The sequence below is a fragment of the Camelus ferus genome, chromosome X (assembly GCF_009834535.1).
Source record: "Camelus ferus isolate YT-003-E chromosome X, BCGSAC_Cfer_1.0, whole genome shotgun sequence".
NCBI classification, from domain to species: Eukaryota; Metazoa; Chordata; class Mammalia; order Artiodactyla; family Camelidae; genus Camelus; species Camelus ferus.
In genome coordinates, this window is record NC_045732.1 from 44297825 (window position 1) to 44317913 (window position 20089).

General features: G+C 42.1%; 1 protein-coding gene across 1 annotated transcript in view; it reads right to left on the bottom strand.

Moving 5' to 3' along the window:
• Window positions 1–8945: 8945 nt before the first annotated feature.
• Window positions 8946–20089, bottom strand: part of SHROOM4 (shroom family member 4) — a 49087-nt gene continuing 37943 nt past the window's right edge. The window contains exons 6-9 of the mRNA XM_032475715.1: window positions 18979–19128; window positions 17932–18112; window positions 13650–13919; window positions 8946–12496 (exon numbers count right to left, since the gene is read on the bottom strand). Of these exons, the coding sequence (XP_032331606.1) occupies window positions 12227–12496; window positions 13650–13919; window positions 17932–18112; window positions 18979–19128 (871 nt within the window). The 3' untranslated portion in view covers window positions 8946–12226. The remainder of the gene's footprint in view (window positions 12497–13649; window positions 13920–17931; window positions 18113–18978; window positions 19129–20089) is intronic.

Here is a 20089-nt window from a genome sequence, read left to right on the forward strand (position 1 = left end):
AGTATGGTATTAGCATAAAAATACACCTACACCAATTAAACAGAATTGAGAGCCCAGAAATAAATCCATGTATACATGGTCAACTAATGTTTGACAAGGGAGCCGAGAATAATCAATGGTGAACGAATAGCTTCTTCAATAAATGGTGCTGGAAAAATTGGATAGTCACATGCAGAACTGTGAAATTGGACACCTCCATCTTACACCACTCACAAAAACTGACTCAAAATGGATTAAGGACTATTCAGACCTGAAACCATAGAAATTCTAGAAGAAAATATAGGTGGTAACATCTTGGAAATCAGTCTTGGCAGCAATTTTTCTGGATTTGATACCAGAAGCAAAGGCAACAAAAGCAAAAATAAACAAGTGGGACTACATCAAACTAAAAGGCTTCTACACAGCAAAAGAAACAACCAACATTGAAAAGGAAACCTGTGGAATGGAAGAAAATATTTGCAAACCATATATCTGATAATGGATTAATATTCAAAATATATAAGGAACTCATACAGCTCAACAGCCAAAAAGCAAGCAATCCAATTAAAAAATGGGCAGAGGACTTGCATAGACATTTCTCCAGAGAAGACACACAAATGGCCAACAAATACATTTAAAGGGGCTCAACATCACTAATCATGAGTGAAACACAAATCAAAACCACAAGGAGATATCACCTCATGTCTGTTAATGGCTATTACCAAAAAGACAAGTGATAGCAAATGTGGGTGAGGATGTGGAGAAAAGGGAACCTTAGTACACTGTTCATGAGAATGTAATTTGGCACAGTCACTTTGGAAAACAGTACGAAGGATCTTCAAAAAATTAAAAATAGAACAATCCTATGATCCAGCAATCCCACTTCTGGGTATATATCCAAAAGAAATGAAAACATTATCCTGAAGAGATGTCTGCACTCCCATGTTCACTGCAACATTATTTACAATAGCCAAGACATGGAAAGAAACTAAGAGTTCATTGATGGATAGATGGATAAACAAAATGAGACATATATTTTATAGTGTGTGTGTGTGTGTGTGTGTGTGTGTGTTTGTGAAATAAAGTAGTCAGCCAGAAAAGGGGAAATCTTGCCATTTTCTACAACATGGATGGATCTTGAGGGCACTATGCTACATGAAAGAAGTCAGTCAGAGAAAGACAAATACTATACGATCTCACTTACATGTAGAATCTGAAAACATCAAACTAATAGAAATAAAGAGTAGAATGGTAGTTTCCAGGAGGAGGGGAGTTGGGGAAATGAGGAGATGATGGTCAAAGGGTGTAAACTTTCGGTTATAAGACGAATAAGTTCTGGGGATCTAAGGTACAGCACAGTGACTATAATTAATAATACTGTATCTTATACTTGAAAGTTGCTGTGAGAGTAGGACTTTAATGTTTTCATCATAACAACAACAACAACAAAAACGAAATAGTAATTATATGAAGTGAAGGATGTGTTAACTAACCTTATTGTGGTAAATATTTCAGAATATATCCATGTATAAAATCATGACATTGTACATCTTCAACTTACACAATGTTTTATTTCAATTATATCTCAATAACCTGGGATAAAAAGCCAAAGCCATAGGTGAACCTGTAAAGCAGATTTGGCCAGATGATGAGGCTGAAGCCAAAGTGATGGGTCTTCAGACATTGGAGCATGCAGAGCCTCATTAGCAATGGAATCGGCTTTGGAATATGTTAAAATGACTTAAGAAGGAGAAGGAGTGACATAGTCCTATTTGAATTTTGGCAAGATTGCCCTGTGTACAGCATGGAGAATAGACTATAGAAGGCAAGAGATGATATAGGGAAAGCAGCTAACAGGCTAATGCTGTGGTTTAGAAGGTAATAGTTGTGGAAATAGAAGGGAATAGATTGAGACAAATTTGGGAGATCAAATTGACAGGGCTTGGTGATGGTGGGAGAAGGAAGAAAGGTGAGGGTATCCAGGATCACTCTAAGATGTCTGTCCTTCCTGTTCTGTAAGATAGGAGTTATCATTCATGGAAATATAAAGAACACTGGAGGGAACCAGTTATGGGAAGGAAAGATCACATGTTCAGTTTCAAACATGGGGTTTACAATGTCCTTGAGCCTTCCAAGTAGATATAAAGCTTTGGAACCAAGATGTGACCTAGAGATACAAATTTGGGAGGCAGCTTTATAAGGGAGGTAAACTGTAACCATGGTATGGATGAGTTTTCTGATGGAAGGGAGAGGCAGTGAGAACAGAAGAGGGACTAGAGAGAACACAGTGAGAAGACAAGAGGGGAGAGAATTAGGTTTCAAGACATTCCAACATTTAATAATTGTGTTGAGGAGGCTAAGCCAGCATAAAATATCTCCAGATTGTGAAGCCCCCAGTAGAGGCTTCATGAATGCATCCCTCTCATAAAATATTACTACCCCATACTTTTGAAGTGTTTACAATGAGCTATGGGCCACTGTGATAAGTATTAGTGGTATACATTACTTTTTGCCCTGGAGAAGCCCACAGCCTCAAGGGAGAGACAAAAAGCATAAAGAATTATCTTTCCCAAATATCATACAATCTTTATTAATATAATAAAAGGGATATTTCCAAAAGAGGTGAAATCTGACTTGACACCAAAGGACAAGCTGTAATTAGTTAAACGGAGGAAGTCAGGGGAGGGATTTTCAGGGAGAGGAATCCACCTCTCTGAAAGCACAGAGGGATGAGACTGCATGACAAGTTTGGAGACTTGGCTAGAGTTAAGGATGACTGTGAGGTGTCTGGAGTCCTAGTTGGAGAAGAGATGGATACACAGGCAATAGATCACAAAGGGCCTTGTATGCAAGAAATCAGGACTTTATCCTGTGGGCAGGGAGGCTAATTAGAGGAATGTGGTCTTGTATGCCATTTGGGGGCCAGGTGTGGAAAGTACAGTAATGTGCACCCCTGTACTCAGAGCCTGGAGCCAGGCAGGGTTCTTTAATAATCACAAAACTATCCCCTTCACAGACCTGACAAAGCAACACTAAGTCTCAGAGGGAGGGCAGAGATGGCTCTAGGTTTAAGGGTCTAAGCGCCATTACAACAAGGTCCAGAAGACACGTGGTTTTCTTCATTTTTGGATTGTTCAGTAACAGACATGGTTTAGGCTATGCTTTGTTAAAACTGGATTTGTTTATAAAAGGTTTTAGTAACTGTCTGATTCTTACCACAGGCTTACTTAAGAGCTACCAGCCTGGGGGAAAGTGACCAAAATTATGTTCTAAATGCATTGCATTACATAATTTATCCACAGTCCTTTTCTATCTGCCACTCCTCACTCTTCACTGCCTACTCATTTTTTTTTTTTTTTGTGGCAGGGGGATTGCCAGTTGATTTCCAATCTCACTCTAATAACTCCCTACAGATTTGCCACAATGTCTCCAAAATGTCTTTATTTTATTGAAGTATAGTTGATTTACAATATTAGTTTCAGATGTACAACATAGTGATTCAATATCTTTATAGATTATACTCTATTTAAGGTTTTTATAAAATAATGACCACTGCCTAATTTTCTAAAAGAAAAATAAAGGTTTCCTATTTCTAAAGTTTAAATGTACAGTCATTTATGAGACTCCAAACAGTAGCTGTTGAAGCTTAGCCCAAATAAGAGATTTTTCCCAATTAGGAGCTATCATTTGCTGTATCTACTAATGGATTTGTTCTGCTGTTTTACCTTTATCAAACTAAAAAATGTGGACAGATCAGGGTACAGATTATTTTTTCCAGTACTTTGACTTATTCACATTTAAACTAATGCATTTTCAAGTTGGAAAGACTTTTCACTCATGGCCTTTTCCCAAATTATTTCCTCTGCAAAAAATATGACCAGCTCAGCACCTGAGGAAGTGAGTTCCATTAATTATACTTTTTAGATGGAAAATCAGTAGCTGGGAGAAAAATGGGAATTCAAACCATGTTGTTTTACTCAGTTAGCAGCAGTGAACAAATCTGGGATGAAGGAACATATTTAAGTTACAAACAAAGAATGGTCTTTTAAGATTTACATTGCCCAGTAGGAGAGAGGCTTTTTGCCAGAACCCTTTAGCCTGTGGCTATGTCAGAACCATGCACAAAATGGGTACTATTTCCATGTGATATAAGTTAGTTATCTGTATTAATAGTGGAATTTAACCTTTCTGTCTAAACCATCTTTAAATCCAACTTCTTCAGTGATAGGGGTTTGTCATCCTTTTGTAAGGCATTTTAAAAATCCCATTACAAATTGCACTCAGTGGGAAAGTAAGAATATCTCTGCTAAAAATGAATGTAAAAATATTTTAGTCATTGCAGCAGCAAAGAAATTCACGAATTTAGCTTATTGCTAATGGCTGTCGAATCAAGGAAAAATCTGTTTTGGCCTGCTCTACTAGGGTAAACAATAATTACATATGTATTTCTATATATAAGGTATTATGTAATTGTCTCTTTCATTAGGATGGAAGCCTCATGAAGGTAGGCACTTTGCCTGTTTTGTTCATTTCTGAATCCCCTGAGCATAAAACAATACCTGGCATATTAGTTGAATGAATGAATGATTGAAGGAATGAATGACATTACACACTCATACACTTTTTGTTTAATTTACAAACAGCAAAAAAGTGATGCCATGACTTAATTTCTATTTAATAAAGTGTTTAAAAGTTACAGAGAGGTTGTAAAGATCAAAGGGAATTTTTGTTTAAAAATTGCATATTTGGAGAGAAAAAATAGTGGAAGACATGTAAAAGTGCCTAACCTAGGGTAGGGAACTCAATGACACTTAAGTTGACTCCAAATCTAAAGAGGAAGTTTGAAGAGAAATAGACGACTTCCCTAAATCATCCTCAAATTGGAGCCCAACTAGTCCACAGACAAGTTTTTTTCCCTGCTGCTCTGAATGGGTTGTGTTCTTAGGAATATAAGTGGTCATCTTGCAAGCAGCTGATATATGACATTGTTCCCATCAGATGGTAGTATTGAGCCTGCCAGAAAAGTCTACTTACTATGTGGGCCTCCTTAGTCTGAAACATTTTCTCTGCAAGTGCAAGGAAATCCTGACCTGGTGCAGGGAACAGGATGGGTGAGAAAGGGAACCACCTTTTACTGAGGACCTACTCCAGGCCTAGCTTTACCAAGGATCTCATGTATTTCCCACTTTAGCTTTATAACAGCCGTTAACATTCATTGCGTACTTGCTCTATGCTAGGCACCATTCTAAGCACTTCACATGGACTAACTCAATCATTCCTCACACCAGCCCAAGGTGCAAGTATTTTTGTTACCTCCAATGGACAGAAGAGGATACCCAGACACAGAGATGTTAACAATGCTCAAGGTCACACAACTTGTAGTTGATGGAGACATTATTCAAAACCAGGTGGTGTGGGTTCCAGTGTCTAGGCTTTAAATGGCCTCCCTAGAGAAGGATGCTTATCTTCGTTATTACAGAGGAGCTAAGTCTCCATAAATGAAGTGACGTCCCAAGGTCATATGAACAGAGCTGTCTGATTCCAAAGTTGAGGGTGCTTTACTTTTCCTTAAATTGTTTTGCTTTCATCTCACCTCAATAGAAATAATAAATCTAGCAGATAACATGTATTGAATACCTCCTGTATAGTGGGCATGATTTTAAGTGCTTTATATGGATGATTTCATTCAATCTTCATAATAACTCTTTGAGGTGATACTTTAATTAGTCCCCTTGTAGAGATGAAGGTTGAGAGAGGCCAAGAAACTTATATAGGTGGCATAGTAGATTGGTAGAGTCAGGATCCAAAACCTGATTTATTTGCCTATCGAGTTGAAGTCCTTAACTATAACCATACTTCTTGCCTAGAAAGATTGCCCTCTTCCCCAGTAGGTCCCATCCTTACTATTCCCGCTGATGTCATGAGACAGAGCTGAGGCTACTTCTACTCCTTGTGTTGCTGAGTCCGCCAAGTCTGCAAGGGGAAGGAATGTAAGGACAGTCTCCCTCCCAAAACACAAATAGTGTGAATACTGTTATCTTTCAGGCTCAGGCGTGAATTGCATGCTTACCATTAATCTGCATTTTGATCAATAGAAATGAGACTGAGAGAAATAGGAAAAAATTGGTTTTAAGCCACTTTTATTGAGAAATAATTCATATTCCATATAGCTCCCCACATAAGTGTACAATTCAGTGGTTTATGGTATATTCACAGTTGGGCAACCATGATGACAATCTAATTTTGGAATATTTTCATCACCCCAGAAAGAAACTTCACGCCCATCAGCAGTCAGTCCTCATTCCCCCAGCCCACCAGCCCTTGGCAACCACTAATCTGCTTTCTGCCTCTGTAGATCTGCCTATTCTAGACATTTCATATCAGTGGAATCATACAATGTGTGATCTTTTGTGACTGGCTTCTTTGACTTGGCATAATGTTTTCAAGGTTCATCCATGTTGTAGCATGTATAAGTACCTCCTCCTTCTTTATGGCTGAATAATATCCCACCAAAGCTTGTTTGTTTACCTCTTCCTCAGTTGATGGACATTTAGGTTGTTTCTACTTTTTGGCTATTATGAATAACGCTGCTTTGAACACTTGTGTATGTGTTTTTGTTTGAATGCCCATTTTCAATTCTCTTGGGTAAATGCCTAGGCGTGTAACTGCTAAGTCATATGGAAACTATGCTTCACATTTTAAGAAACTGCCAAATTGTTTTCACGTGGCCACATCATTTTACATTTTACCCACCAGCAATGTATGAATGTTTCAATTTCTCCATATCCTCACCAACACTTGTTATCATCTGTATTTTTTATTATAACCATCAGAGTGGGTATGAAGTGGTATCCCATTGTGGTTTTGATTTGTATTTCTTTAATGTTGAGCATCTTTCCCTGTGCTTATTGGCCATTTGCATATATCTTTTGGAGAAATGCCTATTCTTACAAAAATAATTTTGCCCATTTTCAACTAGTTATTTTTGTTATTGAATTATAAGAGTTCTTTATATGTTCTGAATAAAAGTGCAATATTAGATTTTTCCCAATTATGTAGATTGTCTTTTTACTTTCTTGATGGTATTGTCTGCAGCACAAGAGGTTTAAATTTTGATGTACTCCAATTTATTGATATTTTTTGTCACTTGTGCTTTTGGAGTTCTATCCAAGGGGTCATTGCCTAACCCAATGTCAGGAAGATTTATTCCTATGCTTTCTTCTAAGAGTTTTGTAATTGTAATGCTTCCATTTAGGTTTGTAATCCATTTCAAGTTAACTTGTGTGTGTGGTATAAGGAAAGGGTCTAACTGCTTTCTTTTCCATGTGGATACTACCCAGTTGTCCTTGTATCATTTGCTGAAACACTGTTCTTTCTCCATTTTATCATTTTGATACCACTATTGAAAATTAACTGACCATAAATATGAGGGTTTATTCCTGTATTCTCAATATTATTCTATTTATTTATATGTCTATCTTTGTGCATATATCACACTGTCTTGGTTACTGTGTAGTAAGATTCAAAATCAAGAGGTGTGAGTCCTCCAACTTTTTTTTTTTTTAGGATTCTTTTACTATTCTGGGTCCCTTGTAATGCCACATGAATTTTAGGTTTGACTCTTCAATTTATGTAAAGAAGACAGCTGAGATTCTCATAAGGATTGCATTGAATCTGTAGGTCAATTTGGGGGAGTACTGTCACCTAAACAGTATTAACCCTCTCAATCCATGAACATAGCGTGTCTTTACATTTATTTAGATTTTTTTTCAATTTCTTTCAACAATGTTTTGTAGGTTTTCAGTGTAAAATTCTTACACTTCTTTTGTTAAATGAGTTCCTAAGTATTTTATTCTTTTTGAGGCTACTATAAATGAATTGTTTTCAGGTTGTTTGTCACTAGTGTCTAGAAACTGAAGTGATTTTATATGTCAACCTTGTATCTTGTGACCTCACTGAACTCATTTAGGCAGGTACTTGTGAGCAGTACAAGAAGAGCAAGGACATGTCTGGATTAGAACAGAATGAATTGAGTAACTAGACTAGAATTACGGTTACTGTGTACTGAGTGTGTTTGTGGTAAGTCAGTGCTCCTCAACCTTTAATATGCATATGAATCTCCTGGGAATCTAGTTAAAAATGTGAATCTCCTGGGAATCTAGTTAAAAATGTAGGCTGCTGTCAGTGGTTTTGGGATGAAGTCTGGGATTCTGTCTAACAACTTCTTAGTAGATAGCAGGTGGCTTTCATTCATTATTTTTAAACCACAGCAATCCTGTAAGATATATATTGTTGTCGCCACTTTATAGATAAGAAAATGAACTCCAAAGGTGAGCAGATAATCCATTTATGGAATAAGTGGCAGGATGAAGATTGGAACCCAGCCCATTCTAATGCCAAAGCTGGGTGCTCTCCCCTCTACTGCACTGGATATCTGGAATAGGAGGAGATCATTGGGATATGAACAATGTAGGGATCAGGGGAAAGGGGAAATTTTCAGGGTCAGAGGAGCTGCCTAGAGTGTATTTGGGTCTAAACCTTGATGTTATCTTGGAGAGCTGATGAATGACTAAGAGTAAAGTTGTGAGACCAGACTATCAGGTGGAAGTAAGATAATACTAAGTAGACATAAGTCAGGATTAGAGGAGGTCTAGAATGTGGCTCACCTCTGATTAGGATAGAGTCCAGAACTGGGTTCTCTATACTGCTGAGGTCTACACTTGAGTTCATATAGCTATTGTTGATTCTTCCTGAATTCTCAATTATTTGAGATTTAGAGGAATAATGAATGGTATAGCATCAATGTTATCCCTGAGGGGCTAGGGTAAGGGTTTAGGGATGTGGGTAAGGCTCTGATCATGTAGTTACTTATGAAGGATTGAGGGAAAGTAACCAAATTCCTTTCCAATACTTTTCAGCAGAATATTAGGGGATTTCCATCACCTCAGTCAAAACACATGAGATAATTTTTTTTTGTCCTTAGCACCTTTTATTGAAGTATGACCCTTGATGACAATCTGGCAGGCATATCAATGTCAGCCAAGGAGGGAGTGGTGGAGGACACAAATGCAGAAACAATACGATTCAGAAAAATAATAGCTTCACATGGGATAGGATGACCCCCCAACAGTTGTACAACAAACACTGGTTCTTTCTCTATAGAAATTGCCCCCTGCCCCACCCCCCTCTAAAGACCTACTAATCTTCAAAGAATATAATACGTTGTTACAGAAATAGTAATGACCTAGACAACTCCTTTGGCAAAGACAGTGGGAGACACCAAGCTCTAGACAGGAGGAAGTGGCCAGGAATGTGCCCAGTTTCCTCCACTGGGGGCCTGCTACTGACAGAGCAGCACCTTTAGGGAGGCTGGGGTCAAGGTTGTGGCTCTGGTGCCCCTCGGCAGCTTTTTGGCACATGAGGTTAAGTGGAAAACAGAACCTGAACTGGACCTCGGAAGAGGCTTTTTATCTTTTCTCCTTCTCCGTTAGTTCCTCTGTTTCTAGTCTCTCCCTTTCTAGGGCTTTATTTTCAGTGTCTCTGTCCCTTCTCTTGAATTCCCATTGAGTATTTACTGCTCTCCCCTGGCTGAGTCTGCTGCTGATGGGACTCAAGGGGACTCAATGACCCAGAGGAGCCCCAGGACAGGGGAGTGAGGGGGACATGGGCTAGTCCACCACCCAGAAAATGAGAATGGGTGAGAGACACTGCATCTCAAGTAATACTGGCAGCTTTGCAGTCACGACAGGCTGCTACATCAGCAGGGGGAGGGCATCTGTGCCTGGCCGGTCGTTCACCTGCGTCTGCCAAGCTTCACTGCTCAATATAGTTTGGGGGTTATTTTTATTAAGTGCTTTGGAAACTGTCCCTCTGTGTGAACATGAGCATTCTTGTGCTCTGATTCCAACTTCAGAAGAACTTGAGGGACACACACAAAAAGAGTCAACAGTACTCTTAGTGTGCTAAACTTAAGGTACAACCATTCTAACGCTGAGTAGAAAAGCCCAGACCATGGTCATGGTGTCCAGGTAAGCGGTCACTCTTTTCCCTGGGCTATATTCCCCAAAAGCTGTTCTAGTCAAAAACACATCTTAGAATGATGGACTACATTGGCCTCATCCCCCCAACACAGGACATCTCGGCTTGCTCATTGTTTGTCTTACAGCCTGTTTACCAAAAAAAAAAAAAAAAAAAAAAAAAAAAAAAAAAAAAAAGGAGGCAACCACAGCCTCTATTCAAAGTATTCCCCCACCTTCCTCAGCCTGGGCTCGGGTAAGCCTAACCTTTTATATGCCAGCTGCCTTCCTGAATAGAGTAGATTTCTCCACATGGTGGGAGAATGGCAGGTTGACATTTTAACAGTGGTTCTGACAGCAGCAGTGTACTCAGAGCATACTCAGGGCCCCCCCTCCCTACAGGACACCCTGCTGGCCAAGATTCTTCCATTGTTTCCAAATACAATGAAGAGGAAACGGAAGCTAGCAACCAGTATTTGTAGCAGCAGCAAAGTTCCTTGGCAAATTCTTTGGTTGAATGAGGCACCCCTGCTGCTACAGTTAACCTCCCAGGACCCTGAGGAACTCAGCAGTAACTTGAAGGGATGCCCAATGCCCGGCTGGCTGAGCAGGACTGCGAGACCAAGCATGGGCCCCAGTTCATAAGGACTAGGGAACTGAGATGGATAATGGGGCAGAGTTCGGCCATAACTCCTTTCCTGCCATCACCTACCTGAGGGCTTTTCCAGGCTAGCAACTGGCTACCGGTGTCAGGACCTTAGCAACAGCAGCAGCATTCCTTGTTTGTGTGCCTCAGATCCCGGCTGGATTGTGACTTGCTCCGAGTAGAGGCCCGGGCCTGGCTCGAACTTCTAGCTACCGTACATTTCAGTTTCCTGAGCCAGACCCCAGGCTAAGAAAACAATTCGATAGAGGATCTCTTCCAGAACTCACCTCTATGCCTCCCTTAGCTTGTAGATAGATGGTAGACAAATGGGTGAACTTTCGTCACTTTCAGATTTCTTTGGTTTCGAGAAAAAAAATAAGTATGAGAAAATGGAACCCTGTTGGGGAATTCTGAGCTCATGGTCATCCAGACTTCAAGGGAAGTATAGGGCCAGCCCACAGTGAGGAAGCTCTGAGTTCTGAAAGGAGGACTCCTTTCTTAGACGCTTGTCAGTGACAATGGGAAGAATTCCAGGCCTTGGTACTTGCTTACTTAGCCATGGTGAATTCAGGTTGACCTGCAGAAAATGCATTCCTTCTGGGCTAACTTTTCCCTCTCCAACTCCCCTCTTCTCACCTTATTAGTTTAAAAAGGGGAAAGAAACAATCAAGACAGAACAATAAATAAAATCAAAAGGCCATTTAAAATATAACAGTAACGCCCCCACCCCCTAATAATAAAACATGTATCCAGAAGTTAGCTTTAGTAGGGTTATAAATGGCCAATAGTGGGAAGCCCTTAGCATATAGGCCCCTGTAACCCTCAGCAATGCAAAGGCAAGATGATACAGGAAGTGGTAGGCCAAAGTCTTAGGACAGGAGGAGAGCCACACTAGCCAGGGCTGAAGACAGGCCTCTTTCCCCCTGTAGTGGATGCTGGGGGATGTAGGGTGGAGCCAATTTGTTTAAGTGCAGCTCCTTCCAGCAGGGCACCTAGGGAGTCCCAACCTTGGCTCACATTCTGTTACATGTCACTTCTCCTTCCGGGCTTCTGACTGCAAAGCTAGGGTGAGGCCCTCAGGCTGGTGGTGGGGGAAATGCCCTCAAGGCAGCCAGATCTCCCTGGGAAACGGCCGGTCCACCAGCCATGCGTGGGGCAGAATGGAGCTGCACTGGCAACTTCCCTCTGAGACTTCAGAGGCTGATGATGGTGTGGGTGTGTGGAGAGTGCATGGTGTTCGCAGTGTCCTAGTACCAGGAAGAAGGAAGGCACTTGGTTGGTTCTGTGTGTGGTGAGCGCTTGTCCATGCAAACTGTGGGCATGGTGGTTGTGTGATTGCCCTTGGCTGCAGCTCCAATTTCTGCCTTCTACTCCCTAGGGTAGAAGCTTGGGGCCTCCCCAGGTTCTCTTAGCTGGTTGGGAACACTGCTAGGTGAAGGGGCAGTGAGAGAAGTCCAGGCTAGTAGAGAATATGGCACACACAGCTAACTAACTGCTATCTACTTGCTAACAAACTGCTAACGAAGATTGAAAGCACTTCCCACTGTGGCTGGGCAGGGATGGTGTAGGCAGTCTGCTGGTGGACTTAGAAATTACTGGGCCCCAGGAGTAGGCTCTCCCTGAGACATTTGAGCTGCTCTTCCCCAAGCTTGATCTTCTCTTCCAGCTCTCGCTGTTCAATGATGAGAGCAGATTTCATCTTCACAAAGTGCTGGTAATCTTGGAGCTGGTCCTGAGGCAGGTAGCGGGAGACCATGCCAAACACCAGCTTCTCCCGGCGGTCCACATGCTCCTTCAGCTCCTTGGCATCTGCCAACTGCCCTGTCAGCTGCTGCTTCTTCTCAATCAGCACCAACTGAGGAAGCAGAAGTCCAATAAGGGCCAGCCCAATGACCAGTCATCTGCCCCACCCAGTGCTCCACCAGGGATGCGGCCACAGAGCAACCACCCCATTCTGCTCATCCATCGATCAGTCCTAGATTTCCCGCCCTGAAGTCCACCTTCCTGCAAAAGCCTTTCTTTCCTGTAGCAGGGAGAAGGATAAACATGACAGCAATTCTGAACAGGGGGATGGGCAATCACCTCCTTCCATCTCTAAATTGTTTTTAATGCATGGGCCATCCCTGGGGTCGGAGTTGGGGAAGGCTCTGACAAAGCCAGCTTTTATGCATTCCATCAGGTGAAAAATCATCACTGAGACAATGCTTTCAAAATGGTGAGTGTCTCTGTGTGAGTGTCCATGTGTGAGCATGTACCCATGTGTGTATGCATGAGTATATGTACCTTTTTACTGTGGGTTCAAATTTGTATCCAAAACCACTTGGATAGGAAAAGGTACTGCTGTTTCTTTAAAAAAAAATTTTTTTTTTGCAGGGGGAGGTGATTAGGTTTATTTATTTTAATGGAGGTACTGGGGATTGAACCCAGGACCTCGTGCATGCTAAGCATGTGCTCTACCACTGAACTATACCCTCCCCATGTACTGCAGTTTTGGTTCAGGAATGTATGTAGAGTGACCCAACCTGTGAAACTGACAGCCTCCCAGTCTCAACTACTTGGTGAGACCTCCTCCTTTAACTCTGAGTGAGGCCAAATTGCTGCTGCTGCTACTATTACTCCTATTATCCCTCCTCCTACTACTCCTTCACCTACTACTACTACTACTACTACAACTGGCAGCTACCATTGATTCAGTGTTTACCCTGTTCCAGGATCTGTTTTAAGTCATTAACATGGATTATCAAATTTAACTCTCACCACCCAATGAGGTGGGCAGTGCGTTCACCCCATTTTTGAGGAGACTGAGACAGAGCAAGGTTAAATAAGTTTCCCACAGTCACACAGTTAGCTTAGTGGTAAAGCCAGAATTTCCAGGCACTTAAAAGCCAGTGCCCTCACTTCATACTAGGCTTTATTGCCTCCCAGACTAGTCAAACTTGAAAGAGGGACCCCTGGGAAGAAACAAATGGTATTTCCCTCCATCCACACCCTGGAGACCTCAACCCTACCTTCTCCTGGTTGGCCTCTGAATCTATGCTGTTGAGAGCATTCTCCACCCGGGCCAGTCGTCCAGAGAGTGACAGCAGCAAGTTGACTACCTTGTCCAAGTCCCCGATAAACAAACGATATTTTTCAAACTCATTGGATTTGCAGACGGCTTTTAGGTTGGCCTCCACCTCCTCCCCAAGGGCAGAATTGGCACTGATGTCCTCCAGCAGTCCTCGCTGGGCCTCCCGCAGGACAGAAAGTTTTCTGCCAATGCTTTCAATCAGCTGTATCTAGGAGAAATAAACAAGGGAAGCAAAGGATGAGAATGGGGACCGACAGAAACGATCTGTGCCTGTAAGCTCTGTTTTGAGATCCTAGAAACAGATGGTGGGCTCTGCCCTAGACATTGCAAACAAAGGAAGCCTGGGGAAGTCATGAGCAATTCCAGTTTTCTGGACAGGTGCCTTCTTTCCCATTGCTTCAGATCTGCGAGAAAGCTCTGTCACCACCAAATTTCTTGGCATTAGATGAGTGGCACCCATCGGCTAATTCTCATCTGCCAAATGTAACTCAATAAACACTTGTGGAGGCTACTTAAATAAACAGGAATGCTTGTAAAAGCATAGTTTAGAGAAGCAGTGCCATCAAGTTTTGTCTATTGCTTCATTCATTCTCCAGTCCGATTCAGCACCTCTGATGTTGATGGCACTGTGCTAGATCTGCACCACTCCCCCCTCAGCTTGGCTTTTGAGGCCTTTTGTATACAAGTGTGAGTTCTAGAGTCACAATGACTAGGTTTGACCGCTAGCTCTGCCACATCCTAGCTGTGTGACCTTAGGTGACTTTCTTTATGGAGTTTTACTTTTTTTTAAATGGAGGTACTGGGGATTGAACCCAGGACCTTGTGCATGCTAAGCATGCACTCCACCATTGAGCTGTACCTCCACCCCCTCCAGAGTTTTATTTTCTTTAGACGCAGAATGGGGGTAACTGCTGTATTGACTCCACTGAATTGCAATAAGGATTCAATAAGATAAGGCATGCCCAGGGTGTAGTATGTACTAACCCCGTCGTTAAAGCAGCTGCTTTGATGATTATTCAGTCTGGCCTAAGCCTACCAATCTAATCTCACTCCTCTGAGCCTTTGAGGATTAGCACCTCCCTCTCCGTGTTCACAACACTCATTCTTCTGTTCCTGATTGGCTTATGCAGTTCCACCAGCTCTTTATCTCTTCCTTCACATTGGCTATTCCCATTCTTTCTTCAGAGCTCAGCTTTGCCCCCACCCTCCCTGTGGGAAGCCCCTGCCCCCATCTCTCCTCTTTCAATGATCTTTTTCTAAACTCTCCAATCTTTGAGAATGAGAACCCCAGAGTGTAATGTGAAAGTTGATCGCTTCCTGTTTCACGTGTGTGTGTGTACAATCCCTCTCCCACTCCTGCTTGTTAAGTTTCTCAAAGGAAGCACCACCCGTGTCTTTTGATTTGTCTCCTGTCTCCATGTAGCCAGTTCTGGGACAACACTCACAAGAAGCTCATGCAGTAAAGTGGAGTCTGGGAGTCAAAGATGCCTGAATTCCAATTCCACCTCCTCCAAACTGTGCGACCTTGGGCAAGATACCTGATCCCACTGAAACTTCAGGTTCCTCATCTGTAAGTTGGAGAGGTGTTCCCCCAAATCCTCATTGTTATGAGGGTTAAATGAGATCACAGAATTAAAATACTCAGTATTATGCCAGGCATGTTCAGTGCTCAATACATGTTTTTTGATACCATTATTACTACTATTCTTATTATTACTACTACTACTATTACTACTACCACTACCAGGCACTCTGAGCTAATGAATACTTGTCTAGCTGCAAGGTTCTGACAAGAGGAGACCTGTCCCAGGTGGCTCTCAGCCTTTGCAGTCAGTATTGCATCATGGCTAATGGCATGGACTTAGTGCCAGATTACCTTGGTTTGAACCCCAGCTCTGCCACAAAGTAGTGCTATGACCTTGAGCAAATTACTCAGCCTCTCTGTGCCTCAATTTTGCCATCTAAAAGATGGGGTAACAATATTACCTACCTCATTGTGCTGTTATGAAAAATGAAATGAGCTAATACATGCTACCTGCTTAGAATAGTATCTTGTACGTGGAAAGTATCCTTCAGTGTTTGTTTTCTTACTATTCTTGCCTGGATACTCTGGGATCATAGGCTTATAGTTTTCTAGAGTGTGTTCCTTTCTAGTAGTTTATTTAGACATGTCCAAGGTGACCAAGACCAAAAGAGCCTGCTTTGGGTTTGGGCCTGTTGTCGTATTTCAGAACTGGTCAAAAGTCAAGTGATCACCACGATCTTAGTCTGGAGTGTAAGAGGTTTACATTTAGGGAAAATTCCAAAACACACTGGGATAAAAAACAAACTTATGGTTACTGGGTGGGAGGGAAGGGGGATGGTGTAGGGATAAATTGGGAGTTTGAGATTTGCAGATACTAACTACTATATATAAAATAGATAAACAACAAGTCCTACTGTATAGCACAGGGAACTATATTCAATATCTTGAAATATCCTATAACAAAAAAAATATGAAAAGGAATATATATGTGTGTGTGCGTATAACTGAGTCACTATGCTGTACACGAGAAATTAACACGACATTGTAAACTGACCATACTTCAATTTAAAAACCCCACTGGAAATTAGGGATCAATGTTATGAATGAGGCAACACAATTAGATGCCAAGAAGCTCCCAGTTATATCCTCACCCTCTGTTTTCCCAAACAAAACTCAATGCCAGCAACAAGGGAGGGCTGAGGGCCAAACGATCAACTTGGAAAATCACCTACCTGCCCCCGGCTCTTAGATTCCACAGATCTAGAAGTATGAAAGTGGACACAACAGCCCTTTGTTTCTTGGCACTTGGGCTTTGCCACCTGAACTTCAACTCTGGGGCAAGTGTAGTGGCTAGAGCTGTGGCGTCATCACAGACCCAGCTGGAGCAGAATGGCTTTTGTGGGATATTGCAAATTGGTGACCTTCCTCACCGATTTTCATCAGAGACAAAAACTGGTTCTGAGCCCACCCACAATCACTTCAAATCAATACCTGCTGTTCTGTGCTTTGTCATTTCTGATCATTTCTCTCTTCTCCTGGTCAGACTTTGATTAGGTTTGCGCCTAATAAAAAGGTCCTGAGGAAGCCAGGAGCAGCCCAGCCGTGCTCAGGAAATATGGCTTCTGGATCAGTAAAACTTTGATACCACCATGCTTCCTATTCTCTCCCCAACATGTTGCTTCAGATTGGGAAGTGGTAGGGGGTCTCTTGCAAATGGCCTTGAGCTTTTGTACAGGTCATGTCCTGAATGAGAAAGACGGGCAGAAGAGCAGTTTAAGTTGAGTTCAGATGTCCACAAAGTGGTAAATTGGGCCTTGGAAGTTGTCATGGAAACCCTCTTTGCTTATGAAATAAAATGGGTAAGTGCAGGGAGGGCAAAGTGATTCCAGGAATTTGATTAGAAGACCAGGCTAGTGGCACTTAGAGGAAGAAAGAGGAGGCTTCAGAACAACAACAACATTGTCCCTATGTATCTATTTTAGTATTTTTAAGAGATTATTGACTCTACTCGCAAATAAATATGGAAGTTTACTGGCCTGTCATTTCTCCTTTCCTTTCTTGGTCAGTCTGTTCTCTCTTCCAGAAGTTTACACAGAATACAAACAATGGCTGCAGCTGGTTAGAGCTCACGGGCAAAAGCTCTGATGTGCCCTGGGTAGCGAGTTACTTACAAGGTTGGTTTATTTCAGAGTTGAAAGTCAGACAGTCTTGACTTCAAGTTCTGGATCTACCACTTAGTCTGTAACCCTGGGAAACCTGGTCCTCTCAACTGGGACAAAGAAGACAGTAATATCTACCTTGTAGAGTTGCTTTAAGGATTTGAGAGACATTGTGATGATGATTATGATTGCTATAACATTCTTACTATTACTGAATGGATCAAAAAGAGATTGGAACCTTGAAATGGCCTATAATGAAAAATAACCTTTAAAGGAATGAGTATATGTATATATATAACTGAATCACTATGCTATACACTAGAAACTAACACAACATTGTAAACTGAATATACTTCAATGAAAAATAAAAAGACATTGGAGTTGCATTTGTTAGAAACCCAGAGAGGCTATTTGATTTCCACACTGAAAATACAGGAAGGCACCAAGATATTCTGGAGGGCATAGAGATAGGGTCAACCTCCAGACACACTCAAGCTAAATGCTAAAAGTCCCTAAGCCATAGCCAAAAACTTCACCTTTTTTTGAGCCAGTTCATGGTCAATTTCCTCATCTCCCAGGCCAATCTCTGCCATCTCCGGTTGGTCTTTCAACTTGTTCAGCAGCTCTGCTTTGGCCACAGAAATATTGTAATAAGCTGAGTAAGAGGTAGGGATCCCTGGGGCCCCCTGAGGAGGTGAGAAGTGCTGAAACTCTTGTCTGTGGAAACAAACAAAAAAAGACCATTTGAACACCTCTGTTGAGAGCCCACTGACCTTTCTGCTTCTTAATTTCCCCATTTGTAAAATGGGACCCTGCTTCACCAAGGAGTTGTAAGATAAGGAAATAACTGACTGGGAAGCACTGTTCAAACATAAACAGGCCACATGAAGGCTATCTAGAAACCAAGTCAAGGCCAACTTTAAGAACTTAGAGGGCTATTTATATGCCCTTGACTTCCACAGCTACGGGGATTTCTTTAGAGATCAAGGGGTTTGGCCATTAACACTCCACTAAAATCCAGAAAAACTAGCAGGCCCCTACAGTTCTAGGCTTCTGATTATCAATGATTTCCCTTGGTTCATGGCCCCAGGAGAGGGGCTGGGTGGTAGGCATGTGTCTGAGACCTTAGCTATTTGTCTTCCAAGACTGCTGGCCTCCCTCCTACCCATCCTGGACCCCAGCCTGCTCAGGCTTTATCTAGTCTGCTTGCTTACAAAGGCACCGTGGGGCTTTCCTGGACACTCTCATCACTTCTTTCCCAATGGTGCCACTCCTGCTTGAAACAACCCCTCTGTGACAGATTTCCCATAGCAAAGAGGTCACCCATGACCTCAGCAGTGGTCACCATGTTGGAGGCTGGGGTTAGCACCCTTGCCAGAGACTTGTCATGGCCCACCACATCTCTCATGAGCTCTTCTGAGACTTCCCGATGTGGGGTGGGCCTTCGGCCTGAAAAAGGATTACATCTCTCCACCCGTGGCACATCCCCAGTAGCAGCAGCCTCCTCCATGGTTGTAGAACAAAATGGGAGGGGGGAACTGAAATCAGTGGTGCCCAGGGGTTGGACAATTGTAGCAGCAGACCCTGTGGTCTTGGGGTCACTGAAGCCTGCAGGGTTGAAGTGCTGCTTCTCAGGGCCCCAGCCCATGAAAGAAAGCTGTTCCTCAGGAAAGAAGTAGCTCTGGCTCCACACTGGCTTGGGTTTGGACTCTTCTGCCATCAGAGCTTCTGGTCTGGTGTGAAGAAAGAAATGGAAAGAAATGCTTCAATGTTAGGCTTCAGGGATGGAGGGGCAAATAATTTTGCCTATGGTTTATGCAAAGAGGAGGCCCACCCCCACTCTATTCTTGTTGCCTACCCACCATCCCTACCCTCCACCTGTGTGTGTGTGTCACTGCCCCTTCACTAACCTCTAGCTGTTTGAAAGGAAAAAAACAGGAGAGACTCATTAGTCATTTTTGCAGCTATTTGCAGCTCTTAGATAAAGGTCAAAAATAATGGTTAAAAGGCTCCACAGCTATTTACTGATTCATGCTATGCTGTCTCCTAATTCATCACACAAAAGAAACTTGGGCATGCCAATATTCCTCATCTTAGGTATTCATTTTACATGTAGATGTGTAAGCTAATAGCAGTGATAAAGGACTGCTACTAGGGAACATTCACACAGTGCTTACTATGCCCAGGAGCTGTCCTAGGATATATAGGAACATGTGCGGACGTGTGTGTGTGTAACTATAGACATAAAATGTAATACTCATGACAACCATTTTATGGATGAAGAACATGAGGCACTGAGAGGGAAAGTGACTTTCCTGGGGTCACCAGACAGTAAGTGGCAGACCCATGATTCAGATCTAGGTGACCTAACTCCAGAATCTGTGCTTTTAGCCACGATGTTCTACTGCCAAAGGGCCAACTTGACATCATATAAAACCCTACAGGTAAGGAATTTTCTGGCTAGACTATATGCTAGCAGAGAAAGAGAGAACATTCTGGAGAGAAGATGAATGTATGAACTTAGGGAATTCCAATCTACGAGAAAAATGTTTAGGGCATGTGTGTGAGTTCAGTCAGAAAGCATTGGGAAAAAAAGCAGAGAATTTTTTTTTTTAAAAAGATGGTGATGTGGCTGTATGTCAATTATATCTCAATAAAACTGGAAAACAATTTTAAAGGATGTGCTAATTGGAG